This window comes from Hippichthys cyanospilos, chromosome 21 (genome assembly GCF_059441005.1).
Source record: "Hippichthys cyanospilos isolate Australia breed blue-spotted pipefish chromosome 21, RoL_Hcya_1.0, whole genome shotgun sequence".
NCBI classification, from domain to species: Eukaryota; Metazoa; Chordata; class Actinopteri; order Syngnathiformes; family Syngnathidae; genus Hippichthys; species Hippichthys cyanospilos.
Window position 1 is genome coordinate 5,142,347 of NC_142389.1, and position 20,480 is coordinate 5,162,826.

General features: G+C 40.8%; 2 protein-coding genes across 5 annotated transcripts; one reads left to right on the plus strand and one right to left on the minus strand.

Moving 5' to 3' along the window:
- Positions 1 to 1,181: 1,181 nt before the first annotated feature.
- On the minus strand, positions 1,182 to 7,736 carry pbxip1a (pre-B-cell leukemia homeobox interacting protein 1a). Of its 2 annotated transcripts, XM_088404853.1 has the most exons (10): positions 7,386 to 7,736; positions 6,756 to 6,886; positions 6,590 to 6,677; positions 6,452 to 6,519; positions 5,755 to 6,199; positions 4,820 to 5,029; positions 4,471 to 4,505; positions 4,084 to 4,141; positions 3,866 to 4,009; positions 1,182 to 3,161 (listed from the first exon to the last, which is right to left on the minus strand). In XM_088404853.1, the coding sequence occupies exons 2-10, from the start codon at positions 6,825 to 6,827 to the stop codon at positions 2,473 to 2,475; spliced, it is 1,809 nt and encodes a 602-aa protein (XP_088260979.1). In that variant the 5' UTR covers positions 6,828 to 6,886; positions 7,386 to 7,736; the 3' UTR covers positions 1,182 to 2,472. The 2 variants fall into 2 exon arrangements, with proteins under 2 accessions (XP_088260979.1, XP_088260980.1); XM_088404854.1 differs by having other exon boundaries at positions 6,756 to 7,736.
- cks1b (CDC28 protein kinase regulatory subunit 1B) lies at positions 7,558 to 10,611 on the plus strand. 3 transcript variants are annotated; one of them, XM_088404856.1, is made up of 4 exons: positions 7,558 to 7,911; positions 8,894 to 8,961; positions 9,085 to 9,212; positions 10,020 to 10,611. In XM_088404856.1, exons 1-4 carry the CDS (start codon positions 7,831 to 7,833, stop codon positions 10,064 to 10,066), a joined length of 324 nt encoding a protein of 107 aa, XP_088260982.1. In that variant the 5' UTR covers positions 7,558 to 7,830; the 3' UTR covers positions 10,067 to 10,611. The 3 variants fall into 3 exon arrangements, with proteins under 3 accessions (XP_088260982.1, XP_088260983.1, XP_088260984.1); XM_088404857.1 differs by having other exon boundaries at positions 7,558 to 7,893; XM_088404858.1 differs by lacking the exon at positions 7,558 to 7,911 and adding an exon at positions 8,278 to 8,633.
- The last annotated feature ends 9,869 nt before the right edge of the window (positions 10,612 to 20,480 follow it).

Here is a 20,480-nt window from a genome sequence, read left to right on the forward strand (position 1 = left end):
AGTTCTGAAAACACAAGACAGAGAGATCATGCCCGTCGAAGCAGAATGGAGTTTATACAAAACATCACGCTTATGAGGTCATCCTGATTGGTGTGGCACCTGCAGGAGTTTCAAATCATGTCTTCTCTTGGCATTAAAATTCATGCTTTGTTTGAAAATGTATTATTTTATGTCGTATTTTACTTTTACCATTTGATAACCAAAACAGCAGCACTACTAATCTTTTAGCCATGTAGGTAATTCTGATAACTCTTGCATCAGCTCGCTCATACAGTATGCTGCTTGTGCCTAAAAATTTGCATCTTTGGGAATTCAAAACATGATCAGCGTCTCAGGCGGTTTCATCAGAATGACTGTGAGCCCCGTTCTGTCGTCTTGTCATTATTGACATTCTTTGCTTAGGAACTTGTTGCGTCACATTTGACGGGCGACTGTTTAGTTTGCAGACATGCTTTCATCTGAAAGCTGACAAAAAGTCTAGATGTTATCAACAAATTTCACATTTTCAACTCTAACACATACTGATGATTAGCCTGATAACTTGCTAGCATGCTAACATTCTTTTTGTACCCAGGAACGCTCCATTTAAGAGTTGGATGCTAAGATGCTAACAGAAAGAAAGTGGTTACAATTGTACTGGAGATGAGTCATAATTATCAAAGGCTAACATGCTAGTAGCTAGTCTGAAAACATCAATAGATTTGACATTTTATATTGTAGTTACTATTTCGAATGAGAACGATGCGAACATACATAAAAGTAGAAACGTTCCAGAAGCAATACATCGATTTTAGTCAGGCACTAATTTACTCAAAATGGCCACATTTTTATAACATGCTAACAAGCTAATTGTCACTTTAGTAACCTAGCAAAATACCATCTGAGTAAGAGCAATACACCATTCTAGTTCAAATGTACAGCAGGATAGCGGTACATAAAACAATTCATCACTTTAGGATTTTAATCAATATTCTACTTAAAATGAGTCAAATAACCACATAGCTAACATGCTAATTGTAGGTATACAAACCTAATAAGAGCAAGCTGAGAAATACACTTCACTTCTTGTAGCATGTTTGGTAATATGTAATAAATAACTGCCAACGTACAGAACACACTTTATGCTAGCAAGGTAGCAAACAAAAAATAGTAATTGATAAGGAAAAGAAACTGCTCAGTGATTATTTTGTGGTGAGCATTTATTGAACACGGGACAAAATTGGGGGAGATCTTGATGCAATCTGTAAAAGACATGCAATAAACTCAACACAGCAAAAAGTTCCAAAACCCAAAATACTGACGTGTTACATTCCATTGAATAAAGCGGGACCAACTGAAAGTTCACAATAAAAAGGCACATCTGCGAGCTGAACGTTTAAATAAAATATGCAGTGCTACGCCACTAAATAAATAAAAAGGACAACTCAAATATGACAAGCCCACCCCCATGAAAATCAGCTCAAAATGAAATTGCCTGCGGGACACATGCCATTCATTAGTAAACAACCCTGCATCAATACTGAGAACTCGAGAAACACACAACATTGTGGAGCGACCACAAACAAGTCAAACGCAACTTAATACTGCACAGCAAATCTTCAATACTGTGGGGAACTTTTCTGTTTCCGTGCTTTGGTAGGTTCTGCTGTTTTGGCTTGCATAGCTTCACACAACATTGTGGAGCCACAATCTGCTAGACATCACTTTCAATACTGCACAGGAAACTACTATCAGGTGAGTGTCCACTCTTAGGTCCTTTGCTAGGTGCTGCTAACATTGTGGTGACCAATCACCACCACAGTATACAAACTTACTGCACAGGGAGCTTGTTTATTTGAAAAAAAGTGACCATTTTATGACTATTTTGACCTTATACACACTGGTTGAGTGTTGTCCATCGTAAACATTGTGCGCCAGATCCCAATACGCTTGAATCCTGTCGATGCTTGTTTGCTGTGTAGTTAGCATGTTGACTGTTATAGCTTAAGGGTTTCATCAAAATGTGTGGGAAAATTCCACATAAGGACATAAGCGGACCTGACGGCTGAAATACTCGCAACCTAGCTGTAAACGTATTCATTTTTGTGCTTTCTGATATGCCCTAATATAGCATTTTAGCGCTTTTATCTTACATTAGCGTTCTGTCATTCCTTATTTTCAAATTGAACGTGTGTACAAATTTACGATCTTTTGTTGTGAAGCAAAACAATCTAATTTATACCGTAAATATTCTGTACATGGGCAAAAATCAAAGCTTGGGGGTTCAACTTAACTCATTCACTGCCATTAGCGCCTATAGACGTCTCCGATTTGAATTGGACTGGCAGTGAAGGAGTTATTTTCCTGCATTTTCACTTCGCGGCAAGGATGCTCCCTAGTCGCGTGGGATTACTGTATAGTCTTGAGTTGGGGGGGTGGGGGGGGATAGTCACAGATCCGGCATCAACTAGATGTCCGCCGAGATGGCCTCGCTCAATGTTGCTCCGTGGCGGCAAATTTCCACAGGGCTTCCCGCTCAAACTCCTCCATGGCCTCCTCCAGGGCGTCGTCGGCGCCCTCGGCCACGTCCGCCATGTCCTCCAGGATCTCGGCGACGACCTTGGCAAAATGGGTGAACTGCATGCGGTTGTGTATATACACGCCGTCGCTGAAGAAGATGGTGATCCGCAACCGGAGAAAGTTCTTGCTCTCCTCGGGAAAACCCTCAAGCTTGCCAAGGTAGCCCTCCAGAAGCTCCTCGAATTCCGATAGCTCCACGGGGAAGAGGCCCTCCTGGGCGGCGCAGTCCTCCACCGAGCCGCAGACGCGGAAGTGGCTGGGGGGCCGTAACTTCTGCTCCTGCACACGCCAGAAGTTAGCCAGGTCGGTGGCGTGCTGCTTCTGGTGACTGCGCCACGGCTTTTGCTTCCTCCTGTTCTGGCGGTTCTGCCGGCGCAGCCACTTCTTGGTCTCCCACTCGTCGCGGCTCCTCTGCGCTTTCTCCTTCCTCTCGTCTTTGCGGAACTTGTCGTCCGCGACCTTACGCCTCTCGCCAAAGCGCTCCACACCCTCCGAGATCTCACGCCGGATCTTCTCCAGGTGCTCCCACATTCGCCTCCATCGCTTGCTGACGTCTTGTTTCTGCTCTTGCTTCTCATGGCTCTTCCAGTGACGCTTGACGCCTGCATAAGAATATTAAGATGAACTTTTTGGGATTTCTGAATCAACTTTTTAGACTAACACATTGGCATCTTTAGCTGATGCTAATGGTTTTAAAAACCACAAAAGACAGTAGAACTAGATCACTACTCGGTTTAATAAGACACCTAAATGCTGATAGGGAGTTTTACCATATAAAAAACTACAGATAGGGAGTTTGACTATATAAAAAAACTACAGATTTCATATTTGTATGTTTCATTTTAAAAACATCAAAAGTGCTAAGCTAACATCAATGTGAAATCCCATTGATATGCTAACAGACGATTAGCATCAACTTCAAAGAGTGCCTTCAAACCTTTCACCACTCCTGCCATTGTTTATTTAAACACAAGATGTTTTGCTTGCTAAAGCAAAAGGGAAAGCCAATTGAAATGCTACCAGGAAGTTAGCATTTGGAGTGGTATACATAAATACAATCTGTGAAATTCCATTCATATGCTAACAGAAAATTATCATTAAAAAAAACACAGCTAGCGCTAATGCTTAAATTCAACGTAAAAATCTTGACATGCTAACAGGAAATTAGCATGCTTCCACTCTTAGTACAACACAATGCAGATATCCAAGATACAATTATGCAAATCAGATTCAGATTAATATCAACAATTATGCAAATCAGATTAATATCAACGATAGCTTCCCATGAGCCATTTCAATTCCTCACCATCCTCCTTCACGTCCAGAATGATGGCATTGAGTTCCTTCCGCAACGGGTGTTCGCCAAGCATCCTCATCACAGTGCAGAGCTCCTTGCTGCTGATGTCGCCGCTGCCATCCGTGTCAAACATGTCCAATGCGGCTTTGAACTCTGGATCGCAAAGAAGCGGATGAGGAAAATCTTAACGCAGGTTAAGACGAACAGTCCGCCGTTGAAAAACTAACCGGCGGCGATCTCGTTTGCGACAAAGAGGCCGGGATCGGCGGGAGTTTCAGTGGATCCCTGAGGGGGAGGCAAAGGATTCATTTAAGACATTTTTACATTTAAGCGCACAAGGGTGATCGTGACGTTGGTCCGTTATCGAATGATACCGGTTTACATCCGAAATTAGAAATGCCAGGATGTCCTCTACTGAGCAAAATAGGACCCACTAGGGTAGCTGCAGTAAACTAAAAACCAATGCTCACTACGGTGGACAGAAATGACTAGTCTGGCTGAGTAGTAGTAAAAAAAAACAAAAAACATCAAAGCTCTTGCGCGGGATGTTTTATGTACCCAGTAGTGTCCGCTGTGTGTGTAGGAAGTGACAAAAAGGAAGCGCGCAAACAGACCTGGCTTTGTTCTGTGTCGCTGACTTCAAAGTCACCTGTCAACATGGGAAGAAGAAAAAAAAAAATCTTGTCAAATGTGCCGGTCATCCACGAACCTGAGAGTGCATTGACAATTTTTCCATTGCATACACGCACCATAAAAGCCATCTTACAAAATTTCTCATACATAATACAGCAGTGGGACATTTTGTTTGCTCTTTTAGTCATGCATCAACCATTAGCATTCAGGTCACATGACAAGCCTGTTCATCCAGTCAACCGGAGATGTATGCAAAATGTTTTAACATCTTTAGAGTACATTTTAAAATAATCGTATTCCCTCTTATATTTTGGGGAGAACGGGGCTCACCGGAGAGGAATAGGGCGCCCAGAAAGAGCAGCACAGCAGCTCCCACAATGCACTTGTTCACCGACCACCATGCCTTCTTCTTCTTGGGCAGCCTGAACTCCATCTCGTCATCCTCGTCGTCCTCATCCTCGTCTTCCACGTCCGAGCCTTTTGATTCGAACTGGACCACTCTCTTGCGGAGTCCGTCGCCGTGGCAACTTGCGGAGGCTTCTAAATCAGCGCGTTAAAATGAAAAATAGAAAGTTGGAAAAAGCCATTCAAAGCCACTGATGAAAAATGGATTTTAACTGGATAGTTTCATTTATCAAACATCCATTTATTGGTAAATATTTTCAAATTCTAAGATCTATTCCTTGGCATTGACCGGTATATAAAGTAAAAAGTTGGAGGTGCAAAAGCCCATTTTGGTACAGTCTACAATCTATTTTCCCATTTTCCGCCATATTTGGACTTTCCGTGCTAGTCAGGTGCGAAACATTAAGAGGGATAGATGGGAGCATAATGGGAGCCAGTTGATTTTGAGGCACACCGCATACCATACCAAATAAATCATTGCCAAATCACCTCATTACAAAAATAGGGCGCTAGGACTTAAATGCTGTTTTTACGGTAAAATACCAACAACTAAGTTGTCGATAACACATTTTCTACGTTTACTGTAAAAAAAATGTACAAAATGTACTTTGTACCGCGTAAAATAAAATGTACCAATTACAAATACAATATGAAATATTTAAAATCATACAATTTTTTACAGTTAAGGTAGAAAAGGTGTGACCGTAATTTTAAAGTAAACATTTGTCCCTTATTACATACCATTTTTTTGGGGGAGGAACATTTTCCATTGTCATCATTCTTTCATGACATAAACCACACATTTCAAAAAGGGTGTGCAGACTATATTAAAGGGGTGAAATTTGGTGTCTGAAAAATACCTTCAACTTGCTCCTCATTCATCTCGAGCTCAGATGTCCCCTCCTCCTCTTCCTGGATGGAACCGATGCTCTCTGGTTCTATGACATCATCAGTTGGGGCGGGTGCCTCCGGTGGTTCTGGCTGCTCTTGGTTGACGTCGGTGTCCTCCTGCAAAACAGGCTCCGCGGCGGCAACGTCCTCAGCGGGGATGACCGTATCGGGAACTGGTTCTGGTTCCTCGGTGCCCCCAAGGGTCTCTTCGGGCTCGGCGACATCTCGCGGCACCCCGAAATCGATGCTTGAGACGTAAGACACACCCAGATGCTCATTGTCGCTGGGCGAGCTGGTCACGATGTCGTGAATGATGGGGGCCTGGCTCTCTGGGTCAGGCGCCACGAGCTGCTCGGGGAGAGGGCAGCAAGGCGTGGCGCCGTCACCGCACTCTGGGGCGGTCTCTTGACACACCTGGCAATGATGAACTTGTTTAAATGGGTTTCATTTTTTTTTAAAAACAAACTAGTTTACTTTCAGATACCAGTATGATTTCAGTTTTATGAGTTACCCATTGGCATTATGGGAAAAAATATTCCATTTCTAGCATGGAAATAGTGATTGATCTTGATTGTGTATATTTAGAACAAGCGAGTAAAAAGTGTTTATTCTACAGCGGCAGCTGCACATTTCCGGATTTGACGCTTGCGCATGCCGAGTACCAACCTCATGGCCTTCCTCTGATAAGACACACTCCGCTGGAATGTCACTGGGCTTGATCTCCTCAACAACACCTGTAAATAACACACATTTTGCAACATTGTTACATAGCAGCCAACATCGTTTTAACCCTACTTTTCCGACCTGCCGCCATGTCTTCCGACAAGCTGGGTGCATCGCCCAGGCTCTCCGTGCCATCATCCAGCGTCGCCGCGTTCTCCGCAGCGGCTTCCTGTGGAAGAAGAGACAAAGAGGAAATGAACATCTGCCACATATGGTTGCTTACATTTTGCTTGTTTTGTTGTCTTGCCTCTGGGGAGAGGAGCGTCCAGCTGTTAGTGGACGAGCCACTGCTGCCAGTGCTGCTGCTGTGGTCCGACATTGCCACCTTTAGGCGCCTCTTGGCACAGCACAGTGGAAACTATGTCTTTTTTCAGATTCCTGCAGAAGACACCAGTTTCAAATCGTGCAAAAAATTGACGAGAGGAACGCAGACTAGTACTGTGGATGAAAAACAACAACGGACGCTCATCGCACGGACGATAACAGCCATGATGCGCACGCATTAAAGACGGGATTAACGCGCAATCTATGTTGCGTTATTACGACAGGCTTCCATTATAATATGATAACGTAGGAATGACGAATTTGCTTTTATGTCCATGATTTGTCGTGGTAGCGGCGATATAACAGTAAAATAACAATCGCAGGGGTGAGGTCACGGTTTTCGCCCCGCGTCAAGGGGAAATAGAGGTAAAATGCGATTAATGTTGGCATTTGTACGTGTTCAAATATTAAATTAAAAGTAAGGGGAGCACGTTCGACATTCTCGTGATGGTAAACAAAGGATGCGAAATCACTTCCGCCTTCGCTCGCGGCTAATCACGGGTCACAAACGCCTCCGATGCAGCCACAATAAACACACACGACACATTTTTACCCCACGCAGCTTGGCAGTATTTTCCACAGCCGAATGTCCACTTTTTATCCACGGATGGTTCCCTCCAACTTGGGAACTTCAGGAATTCTGATCTGCGTCACGACAGTCCCCCAAAGCCTCTCGACCAATCGTATTTCGGATGGACTCACGTGAACGCACGCGTGTAGGTCAGTTTTCACCAATCGGCACAAAAATGCTTCTCAACCAATAGGACTTAATCTAACGTGCCTTTTTTGGTGCATTCCACCAATCAAACGTGGGAATCAGAATCCGGCGAAAGTGACTAACATATTAGCTTTGATTGATGCCTAACAGGTGATGTCGACCTAAAGATCTTCGCAATACAAACTTAAAGCGTAAATGGCAGCGAGAGCATGTATTTATACACGCGAGAAGCAGACGTGGACCAACTGCTCAAGGACACGTCCGTGCGGCTATATTTGACATGGGGAGGAAGGACTTCCTGTGCAGTTGCTTGGGCATCTCTTTGTATTTCATCGCGTTAAAGGTTTACAATGCAGTGCATGTAAAATAACATTTGTTATATATGATGCGTTTTAATATGTAATTTGACATACAGTGCATTTAAAACGCACGTTAGATTGCATTTTTTGTTCATAAACATATTTCGAGAGTAAGTAGTTGAACAAATTGTACACTCACCGAAAGTCAGCAATTCAAAGATATTTTTCAGGCGCAAATGTATAGAACCCGACAACAACACGAAAGAAACAAACAATAAATACGCTGTTTGATTAAAAAAAACATGTTAACGGTTTGTGTCCATCCATTTTGGAAAATGCAGCACAACAAACAGAAACAGCAGTACAAATTCGTACAAAAGTCCGTATTTAGATGGCAAAATAATGATAAACTGTGTAACTTTCACGGGTAACTGTCTTCTTAAATTTTTAATAATGACATCGCATTTCAATCCTGATTGAAAAATAATGAAATGAGCACGTCAACTTGCCCCTTCAAACATGGCCACCACGTTGACACGTCGATTAGTTTTGATCGGCGCTGTTGAAAACTTCATCTCTCCGCGACGCTCCAATTGGACCAATAGAAGCAGAGGTTTCCCAGTCGCTTCAGCCAATCAGAAGAGCCCATTGCTATTTGAATGGTGAAAAGCGGGCGCTCGTCACCATATTTTCAGTGGGAAACGAAGGCTGCATTGTCGTCGCGCTCTTAAAAATAAAAATAAAGCCGGATAAATCCATTCTACATTTTCAAGGACAATAATAGGTAACATGTGTTTTTCTCATCTCGTATGACAATACTGTAGTCCTTTGTTTTCCTATTCTACCGTGTAAAAGAGGTCATTCGAATTCGCGAGGTTAGCTTAGCCTGCTAGCCGACCTAGCCAAATGACAAACAGCGTTTTTGTTACGCTCAACAGCTTAAAATTGACTTACTCGTTAGTTAGATAAATAAGTACTGGTTTTGTTTGTTTGTAAGGGGCGCCACAAAGCTGTCTGACGTTTTTCCCCTCTCCACCCTCCTAGGTTGTCACCATGTCTCAAAAACAGATCTACTACTCGGATAAATATGACGATGAAAAATATGAATACAGGTATATGTGGCTTGTAATTGTGTCTGCATGTTAACTTGTACTTATGCATTAACGAAGTGTTAAAATCAATGAAATAACATTGTTGCCCCCCCCCCCCCCCCCCCCTTCATTTTTTTCCTGTAGACATGTTATGCTACCCAAAGATATAGCCAAGCGTGTGCCAAAAACTCATTTGATGACAGAGACCGAATGGCGGAACCTGGGTGTGCAACAGAGTCAAGGATGGGTGCACTACATGATCCACCAGCCAGGTAACACCCACATACTGTATCTTCAGGAATGACAATGTAAATATTTGTAGCACATGCTAAAAAAAACAAATGTTCCTGAGCACACTCTCGCATCTAGTAAAGGACTGTTAATCTGTTATGGTTGTTCATATATTTTGCTGACATCATTATCTTGGCTAAAGAAGTCTTAAGATCTATGAATGAATGCTTTTGAATGAACAAGGTAGGTTCAGGTACAGTTGAGTTTTCCCACTTGAAAAAAAAATGTTTTTACAAAATACCCTGATGTATAATATACAGTGTACATATTTAATATTTAAATGACGCGAGATGTACTTATGAAAATTACCAAGGATCAGATACTTGAAACTATGAAACATGGATTGAATTAAATAATATATAACAAAAAAAAAGTTAAATGTTCTTATTCCATGTCAAAATGGCACGAAGGCTATATTACATGGCCTAAAAATAATATACAGTGTATACTTTCATTTGTGATCCGCGCCCCCGATACTATTTTGGATCGAACATGAAGAATTTGAAGAACATTTATCACCGATGATTCAACTGCTATTCCTGATAGTGTCAGTATCTGTATAAAGGTAAGTCATGCAGGTGTCCTTGTGAATTTCGCCATTGTAGCGAGGGCTTACTTTGTTACTGCTTGATTCTCATTTGATTGTTTTAAATTTCTGACCTACAAATGCACTTCATATATATTTGTGTCAATATAGGCTAGTGTAGATCGGTGAATAGATTTACTACCTTTTACACAACCGATTTTTAAGTGTCCCCGCTCCCACTTCTTCTTTTTCCACCCAACAGAGCCGCACATCCTGCTCTTCAGACGCCCCCTGCCCAACCAAAAGTGAGAAAAAAAACTAACAAACCGTAGCAGTCATCATGCTGTTGGATTACAAAGCTCTTGTGTGGTGCTGCCCTATCTTGAAACGTGGGAGGATCCTGACGTGGACTGAAAAGGGTGATTTTGAAATTTAGCGAACACTGGGGTTGTCAAATAACGAGAAAAAAAAATCGTCTCACTTGAAGGAGGGAAAAAAGGACTTCTACACGTTTGCTGTCTTTCTCTACAAATCTTTCTGTTCAAGTTTCCTGCCTTGTGTTTTTATTTTGTATACTTGGTTGAACTCCGAAGAAAAAGCCACAAGTTTGGTTAGTGATATACTTTGTTCATCAAATAACCTCATAGACATGCGGCATTGACATGTTGCTGCAAGGTGGGAATGAACATTTCACTTATTTTTGTCACAAAAGCTGCTTTGCCGGATTTGCCGGTCTGCCCCTCTATATTTTTCCCGCAAGAGAACAAGGCGACGGAACGTTGGCTTATTGTAAATGTGAGCTGCTCCGTATTTATGAATGTTTTGCCATTTCTGAAATAAATGTTTTCAAATGATCACGTGTGGACATCTTTTTATGCCACCGAAGTTGACTATAAACCGATTTGAAGGAAGAATAAACTTAAGCCATGCTCAGCTGTAGAAACATATATTTTGTCTAAATGTGTAGATTTTCATGTTTAATGAATATCTTCAAAAACATTGTCCAGTTGCTGTCAATTTTGAAGATGTGCACAAGGCACATAGCTGACCTGATTTCCGTATATGGAGAGATTTCATTCATTGGCAAGTGGCCAAATTGTCCACGTGACGATTGTGACAGTATTAAGTTCTTACTGCTGGAAATAGTCAAATATAGTATTTTAATAGGGTTTTCTCTTGAATTTTAAAAATAGATAAATGCCGTATAGAAATCCTCATTGACTGGCTTGTATACAAACTGCTGCAAAGCATGAACAGCAGGGGGCAGTATCAGACAACAGGGAGCAAATCCAAGCATAATTTCTATCACTGTGGTCGTATTTACTGTATCCTCTGATCCAATCTTTGCTTTTCTTTGTATGCATTGCATTTGCAAAAAAAAAAAAACCCAACCAAACCAACCAACCGTTAGCTATTTACTTTGTTCTTGTAATGCCCTGCAAACAAAGCCCACCTGTCCCAGATGCACTCGCTTTGACTTTGCCTCAGTCTAGTCTAGACACAGCAGGGGGTCAGCTCCACAAGTCAAAGCTAATGGAGCAAAGAAAGAGTCGGACCCGTCTGACAATTCCCGGAAAAATGTTGCCAAGGTAATCACGGCGGCCGGTCAGCAATCGCTGCCTCCCGCTGAGATCCAGACGTGCAATCTTTGAAGCCTTAAAGGTGTGATGGGGGTGGTTGGAAAAAGCTTGCGCATCTACCTCCGCTATCTGCGAATCATCTGCTAAAATTGCTTCCCTGTTGCCGTCGTAAAGGCAAATGATAACCCGGATCCGCGGCTGTATTTATGGAATAGCGAAGAGTGGCAAAATGAGCCAATTTATGTGGCAGGTGACCTTTACTGGGAATGTGCCTGGTAGTTAGTTTGTTACATCCTCCTGTTTTGGAGTCCCAAAGTCTTTGCCTCCGGTAAACATTGAGTCAGCCGCATACAATTTTGCATCTTGGATTAAAGTGGAAATGTCAATGCCACTCAAGGCTTGAAAAATGACGATGACAGATAGGCTTTTGTGCGTGTACCTATGACCTTTCGACCTAGCGTTGGGATGACTCATGCTTTGAATGTCTGAAAGATTTTTGAAAAGGTTTTCATCAAAATATCAATTTTTTTAGCGTGCTGATGTATGTGCAAGTGTCTCGATGCTATAAATTCACGTGAAAATTATTTCTTCAAAGAATGTGCGCCTGGGGCGACTGATGTCATTTTCAGGCGATGGAAAGTGGTAAAACATGCAGAAAGTTTTTTTTTTTTTTAATTTGCCCGCTAACAGCAACATCCCATCTTCAACAGACTGAACGTGCATGTATTTTTAGCACCAACATATTTATAGAAAATAGATATTTTCAAAACAACACACAATACAACAGAGTAAATATACATATAAACACATAATTCATACATACAATGTACCGTATTTTCTGCACTATAAGGCGCACCGGATTATAAGGCGCATCCTAAATTAATGACATTTTAAAACTTTTTCAATTACAATATAGTAATACTCAAAGTAATAACAATAATAATTTGAATAACTAAATTCCCAACAGCATAATAACTCAATGTCAATATGAACAACCTTGTTCAAGTGTAAACACACAAAAGAAACAGGTAAAGCTTACTTTATCATTTCATTCCCCATCTACGAATCCCAATCTCAATATTGATCCATATATAAGGCGCACCTGATTATAAGGCGCACCATCAGCTTTTTATAAAAATTAAGGCTTTTAGGTGCGCCTTATAGTGTGGAAAATACGGTATATACAATCATGTATCAAATTTACAAGTCACAAACGTTTATGCCAGATCCTATTCAATTTACACATCATTTTTATGTTGTTTATATTGTTTATTGATCCATGTCTTTCCAGTTCTATTTCATAGTTGTCCCATAAATTGACACGTTGAACAAATACATATTTGTTTTAGCTGTGGATTGTTTCCTGGTGGCTAGCAACCAAACAAACAAACAAAACCCTGCGTATAATTCGCACTGGGCTATAATCCTTTTTATTTTATAGATTTGATGTCATCCTTTGCAATCCTGTTTTTTAATGCTACAGAAAGCAACCACTTTTGGTTCATTTTCTTGATGATTGATGTTTGTTGCGAGAAGTTCATTTTGTTACTTTAGGAAAAACGGGAATCTTCACAGTGCTGTAAACAAAGTGGATTGATTTTGAAACAAATTTGCATAAATGTTGAAAAAAAAACCATGCTAATGATATGATACGTTTCATTCATTGCTGGTTTGGTCTGCAATATAAGTCCTACAAAAAGGGTTGATTACCAGTATACTCAATTTTTGTCTGGTAGAGGATTTGTCTTTGTGACGATTCATGAAAATACGCCATTCGTACTGTTCGTACTGCTCGGTGATTTCTGAGCAACGGTTATTACCAAACCTTTCACATTTAACACATCCTGACAGGGCAACGTCGCAGACGTGGCGAAATTACCACGAAATTGGCCGAAATGAGCCGGCGGGAGTGCGATGGAGGGTGACTGCAAAGGTGGCGGAGATTTAACGGGAGCAAGAGGCGAGGAAGGTGGGTGGGCTTTTAAAGGGTAAAAGGTGAGACAGGAGTCACTGGATGAGGAGTACAAAAAGGGCGAGCGAGGCGAGAAAGAAGGTCAGAGCAGTGAGGAGAGGGAGAAGGGTATTTATGTCTGGGTGTTGTGGGCGCAGCGGGGGTGCGCCTCCTAGAAGCAACTTTGATAGAGTCGGATGGGGAAGCCAGAGAGCTGTTTGCAACCGGAATTAGACTGTCCGAATCTGGTTTAACAAACCTGAGATAAATTAACGTATGAATAATGCAGCCCGCAAAATGTATTATTTAGTTACTGAAAATCTGAAATGGTCCGTCGCCTCCTATGACTCACGTCTTTTAGGTGAAGGCTCTGAATTATTTAGGCAATTTCCCCGTGCAAGCACTTAACACATCAGTTCACAAAACAATGGCGCCTGATTGGATTAAGCCAAAACGAAGAGTACACAGCAACTTGTTCTCATCTCAGATTTAAAATAATCGCGCTCCCGAATCCGAGCGTTGCCCATTAGACGGGAAGGATTGGCGGTGCAGGACCAAAAGAGGACATAAATTAAACTTCAGAGGCGTCGTGTTAAACGTCGCATTAAAGTCTCTGGAGCGCAACGGAGAAGCCGTGATCAGGATTCAAAGTGATAACCTGCCTGAAATAGATACCTGCGAGCATCTTTTTTTTTCCCCCAGAAAAGTGTGTGTATATATATATATATATATATATATATATATATATATATATATATATATATACATACACATACACATACATATATATATATATATATATATATATATATATATATATATATATATATATATATATATATATATATATATATGTATACACACACATATATATATATATATATATATATATATATATATATATATATATATATACACATACACATATACATATATATACATACACACACACACATACATACATATTTTTGATGGATATCAGCACTGGCCTTTAAAAAATGATAATGGATATTAAATCACTGTAAAAACTGATAACCTCAGGGATCTATGTGTTTAAATGTTAAATGAATTTAAATGAATTTCCCCTCTAAAAAAGTCCGATTAGATGGTGTTCCATAGCTTCCGGCTGGCACGGTTGCTTTAGAGTGCCTCATTGTCAATCGTGAGAGCATGCACGGAAGAGCTTGGCATTAAAAAAAAGTCAGGCAAATCGATCAACATCACTTAATGGAATGTGTTGGCTCTTTAGAGGTTCTACTGTATAATGTCCTTTCAAGTTCTTTAATACATTTACATTCAAGTCCTGTTAAACGAAAACTCCTGATGAGGTCACTTCCAGTCAAGCATGTCATTTCACGTGGCATTTTGGAACACATCCTTGACACGTCTTTGGTGGGCCTCAATTGAATTCATCTCCTTAAGTGCCTCACAAAGCATTCGGCGGCCTTGCCCAAGCACTTCTCATGATAAAAAAAAAAAAAAAAAAAAATCCCTAATGGGCCAGGCATCGATCTGTCGTCCTGTCCAAACCCCGGTGTGCCCCGTTTTAACATGTTTGGACTTAACCGTGTTGCTGCTGAGTTGTATTGATTCGTCTTTGGGTGTGGTCATTTGGTGTCAAATAACCGCCATTTATCAGAAGCAAATGTCAGAAAAAAAAGAGATGCAGCTGTGCTTACCTTGCACAAAGGTGTGTCCCATTTTAACAAGTTTGGACTTAACCGGGTTGCTGCTAAGCTGTGTTGATTCATTTTTGGGAGTGGTCATGTGGTGTCAAGTAACCACCGCTTATCAGAAGCAAATCTCAGAAGAAAAAAAAAAGATGCAGCTCTACTTACCTTGCACAAAGGTGTGTCTCATTTGCAAGTGTGGACTTAACCGTTTTGCTGCAGAGATGTATTGATTCATGTTTGGATGTGGCCATTTGATGTCATGTGACTGCCACTTATCAGAAGCAAATCTTAGGAAAAAAGAAAGCAGATGCAGCTCTGCTTACCTTGCACAACGGTGTGGCCCATTTTAACATGTTTGGACTTAACCATTTTGCTGCAGAGTTGTATTGATTCATTATTGGGTGTGGTCATTTGGTGTCAAATAATCGCCGCTTTTCAGAAGCAGATCTCAGGTAAACAAACAGATGCAGCTCCGCTTACCTTACGCAAAGGTGTATCCCATTTTAACACGTTTGGACTTAACTGTGTTGCTTCTGAGCTGTATTGATTGATCTTTGGGAGTGATCATTTGGTGTCAAGTAACTGCGGCTTATCAGAAGCAATTCTCAGAAAAAAAGATGCAGCTTGGCTTACCTTGCACAAAAGTTTGTCCCTTTTTTAACTCAATAACTGCCAGCTGTTTTAAAACCTGTCTTTTGTCGTCAATGGAGCCTAAGAAACATCTTTAATCATCAATGGCACTGAACAATTGAAAACAAAATCATGGGTCACATTTCTTAAGCAGGTTAAAGATGAGCAAAAATACTTGGTAAATACAAACAGTGTATGCACTCCAACACATCACAACAATTAGCTAAAAACATACAATTTTGGTGCTGACAACAATCGACATTAGCTTGAATAGATTCATATTCCGAAAAGACAATAATAATCAGAGAACCGTTTGTCAAACAGTGAGGCTGCCGGGAGAAGAATTTCAACATCCTTTTTTCACATAAACTATCAAATTATTGTCAAAAGTGGACTTTTCCTCCAAATGATCAGCACAGCAGAAACGCCCACTACTCCAATCAAACAAAATTGTACTTTCACACTTAGACGTGTGCGTTTGTGTGATTGGGCAAGAGCTCGACGAGCGGTCCGTTCCAAATCAATTTCGGGATAGACTGAACGCTTCGTCTTCATTTTCACTCATGGCAGGAGAGGTCTTTTAAAACCTCGGCGTACGTCTCAGGCCCGGCGAGCGGCGGTCGAAGCGTCTGACTGCTCTCTTTATGTAGAACGAGGCCTTGGCTTCGCCGTCGGCCACCGTACCAAACCCGCGAGATGGCGCCCGGACGCGTGGACGGCGACTATCGATCCAAAGCCCCCCGATCTTTACGACCCGCTCGTCTCACCTCCTCGAAATGAAAGTAATCAATCGCAAATGCTCTAACGACCCAAGTGGTATTAATTGGCGAGGCTGCGTAGATTCATCATGGCGGATTACAGCGCCGTCTGACGTATTGACCACTCGTGAGGCTACTTAGCCTCCACCGGGACGGACGACGTAGCCAATGAGAGCTTATGAACCAAAGCTCATCCCTTGTGTTTGCTAAAGAGCCTTTTTGCATGAGAGATAGGCGCTATAGACACCCCCGCGCCGCACACGCTTTCCCCTGCTTGTAATCCACAAACACGTTTGAGTGTGATGCTTGTCAAATGGTAAAATGGGGGGGGGGGGGTACATGAATAATGCATGGCAACATGTACGACTTTCATTGTGTTGATTGTTGCTAGAAAGAGACACGCAGCCGGACACGCTCGGAGAGATCGCAAGAGAATGGAGTACGCAATCAGAAACACTTGAGTTAATATTTACATTTTGGATTATTTCTTCAGATCTCGAATTTTCAAAGCGTGCAGTTGGCGATTTGCGGTTTTCAGGTGGGAGATCTACCTTGTGATACTTGAAGATCCAGCCTATTCATTTGAATCTACTGCTGCATCCGTTTTGGCACAGCAAGCCAGCAAAGTCAATTGCTCGAACTCTAGAGTCGTCATTGGAAATGCCAGGATGTCCACTACTGAGTACACTAGGACTTAGTTGTGTAATATCACTATATGAGCACATGAGTCAACAAAATTGACCAAAAAAAAGTAGACAGAAATGAATAAGACCAGTCTCACGAGGATATTCTTTATCCATCCTGTTAAAACAATGGTGTCCAACTCAAGGCTTGGGTGCTGGATTTGGTCCACAGCACAATTTTAGCGGGCCTGCAAAACAGCTTAATTTGTTTGACGGGTTTTGATTTCAAATTGTATTTATTTTTACTCATTTTTACCAAAAATATATGTACAAATACTGTGTGTATATATATATATATATATATATATATATATATATATATATATATATATATATATATATATATATATATATATATATATATATATATATATATATATATATATTGTAAAAATTAGTAAGATATTATATAAGATATTGGTGCTCTTGTGTTAATGTTCCAGATCAATTTACTTGTATTATTATTTATTGATGGAATATTTTTTTCATCTTCAAATGGTTCACATGGTCAAAAATGTTCATACTTTAAATCGGAATTGTCATTTGCTTAATGTCAGGCAATTTGATGCATTTTGTTCTTTTTTCTTGTTCATTTGTTATGTTTTTTTCTTATTTGTTTCAGACTAACTCGTATAAACGCTGTAAAAAGTGGTTAACATTTGTTGAAAGTTGATTTCTATCGCAGTTTTTTTCTTGTACCTTATATCTTATTTATAGTCACCGTAGGGTTGGGGGTGGGGTGTGTGTGTGTGTGTTTGGGGGGGGGGGGGGGGGGGGTATTTTCTTTCCCAGGGTGTTCTTTGCAAAAAATAATTGAGAAGCACTTGTACTATAACTAACTAACTATAATTGTAAATGACTTTATTATTTGGTATTTGTGGCAAGGCCCTTTCGGATCTTCCACAAATAGAAAAGTTTTACTGCTTTAAGTTAAAGCGGTGCGATCTTTATCATTCCAGAGCTTTATGTCGGTTTGTTTGGGAAGGAAATGAGGTGGGCGGTACTTCTCACATCCCTGCTAGTGACACAGATGGAGTCTGAAAGTGCGAGAAACTAATTACCGAAGGGAAAAAAAATTGCACAATTTAGCGACTATTAAACAGGCGAGCAGCGGGAAAAAGAAGCAACAGAAAAAAAAAAGACAAAATGTCCACCAGTGAAAGCTGTGGTTATCACAGGAGAAACATCAGTAGATGGATGGAAGGGTCGCACGTGAAAACTGCAATTTTTTCCGACACGTCACCGCTGCAGCCGACGCGTTCTCCCGAGCGATGACAAGCCGCGGTTATCTCGCCGTTTAATGCTTTTAGCCTCTTCTCTTTTTGAATTAGCTGTCAAAGCCGCCGCCGTCTCCTTGACAATGCTTGCACCGTTGGCTCAAGCAGGCTGTCTTGCTTCACAGATAATTGCTTCATCGGGGCCTTCGCCATTTGCCGACTCACCTGCTCGAATTATTCTGTATACTGGAACAGAACTCAAATTATTGGCTGAAACACTCACCTCTGAGTGTATTTTTCTGCAGCTTCTGTAATGACCGAAGATAGCGGTAATCAATTTGGGGGGCGGGGACCCAACGTTATTCACGACCTGTGGCTTGGAAGTCCACCAAATGATATGAGCAATTATATGCCGTATTTTTTTGGACTATAAGTCGCACCTTTTTTTTCTCATGATTTGAGCCCTGAGGCTCCAGTACAGCTTATCTGTAGGTTAATTATTTTTTTTGCTAGCCCCCAGTAGAAAATCTACCAGTAAAGCAAACGTCTGTTCAATGTGTCCTTAAATGCAACAACTATGAAATACAGTAGAACTGGAAAGATGCCACTCAAGGGTTGTGCTCATAAAGAGTTTTAAAAAATATAACATTAAAAATATAAAACCAATGTTTAAATTGAATAAGATCTTCCATAAAAGTTTGTGAAGTGTAAATTTTGTATATATGTAATGCAATTGTATATATTATATATATGAATGATGTGCAATGTGCTTATATATTCATCATAATAATCAATTAAACAAAGAAAGACAGAGACGCTATGGAAGTATTGATTTCAAGTTTGAACTGCAGTTTAACTGCAGTATTCTGTCAAATATCCATTCATCCATCCATCCATCCATCCATCCATCCAATTAGTTACAAAAAATCCTCCATATATCTTCCTGCATCAACATGACAAAATATATATTTTTTGCACAATTTTTGCTGCTGCGGCTTATGTAGCGGTGCGGCTTATAAGTCAGAAAAACGCCGTATCTTCTTATATGTGTGTGTAGTTATCTAAACATAGGAAGCAGTGCAGCAAGCGACGGGTCATGTCTTGTAAAATTTGCGGTAGAATCCACCACCAGGCTTTGCTTCTTTAAAGCGACGCCTGTTTGTGTTCCCGCGGAGGTACATCGCAGACGCGGCGGCAGCTTTTACCTGAGCCAAGGGCGTCAATAGCTGTCTCCTACTGGAAGAGGAAGAAGCGGTATAAATACATTGATGTCCACGTGTAGTAACAGTGGGGAGTTGGAAGAAGACGACGGGGAAGAAGAGAGTAGGGGGTGAGATTAGCTTGGTGAGAGCAGATCATAAAAACATGAAGGGAGAGCAAGAGAGTGCAGGATTAGTGCCACTTCAGGAATGACAGAAGAAGAGAGGAATGGGATGGGAGATGTGGGAATCTCGGGAGTTTTGCCGGGATTAGTTTTTCTTCGGGGACTGGAGGGAGAAGGGAGGCAGGTGGGTGAGGCGTCATGAAAACAAAACCTCTTATCAATCAATTGTGAACAAAGTGAGAACAGGGTGCAATCTCTCGCAGCGCAATCCCTGTCAGCGCGCGTACGTCTATTTACCTGGACCTCGTCGAACGCACGCCGCTCTGCTCGGTGAAAAGGAAAGTGTGACGCCTCAGGTTTATCTTAAAAGCATTATTTTCAGCCATTGCGTAATTCCCAGGGCATCGGATAAGGAATTTTAGCGTTCCGGGAAGGTGTTAGACTTCCAAATTTTAAAGGCAAAACATTGATTCCCAAAGGAAGACTCCCAAATGCTTTAAATTTATAATATACAATACAACTCTAATATATATATATATATATATATATATATATATATATATATATATATATATTTTTTTTTTTTTTTTTTCCGTTATTACCTGGGGTTTTATACACATTAGTTTACTATCCCAACCCCAAAATACACACACACACATATATATACTGTATATATATATATATATATATATATATATATATATATATATATATATATATATATATACACACACACACACACACACACACACACACACAGCAGCCGCTGGGTTCAAAAATGTAATCAAATTGTTTGAAAATAAGGGATTAATAAACAATGCTTACTTTCTAAGCGATGCTTAATGTCTTTAAATGAGTTTTTCTTAAAATTATAGATTTCAATTTGGCAAAATTCAAATTGCTGCAG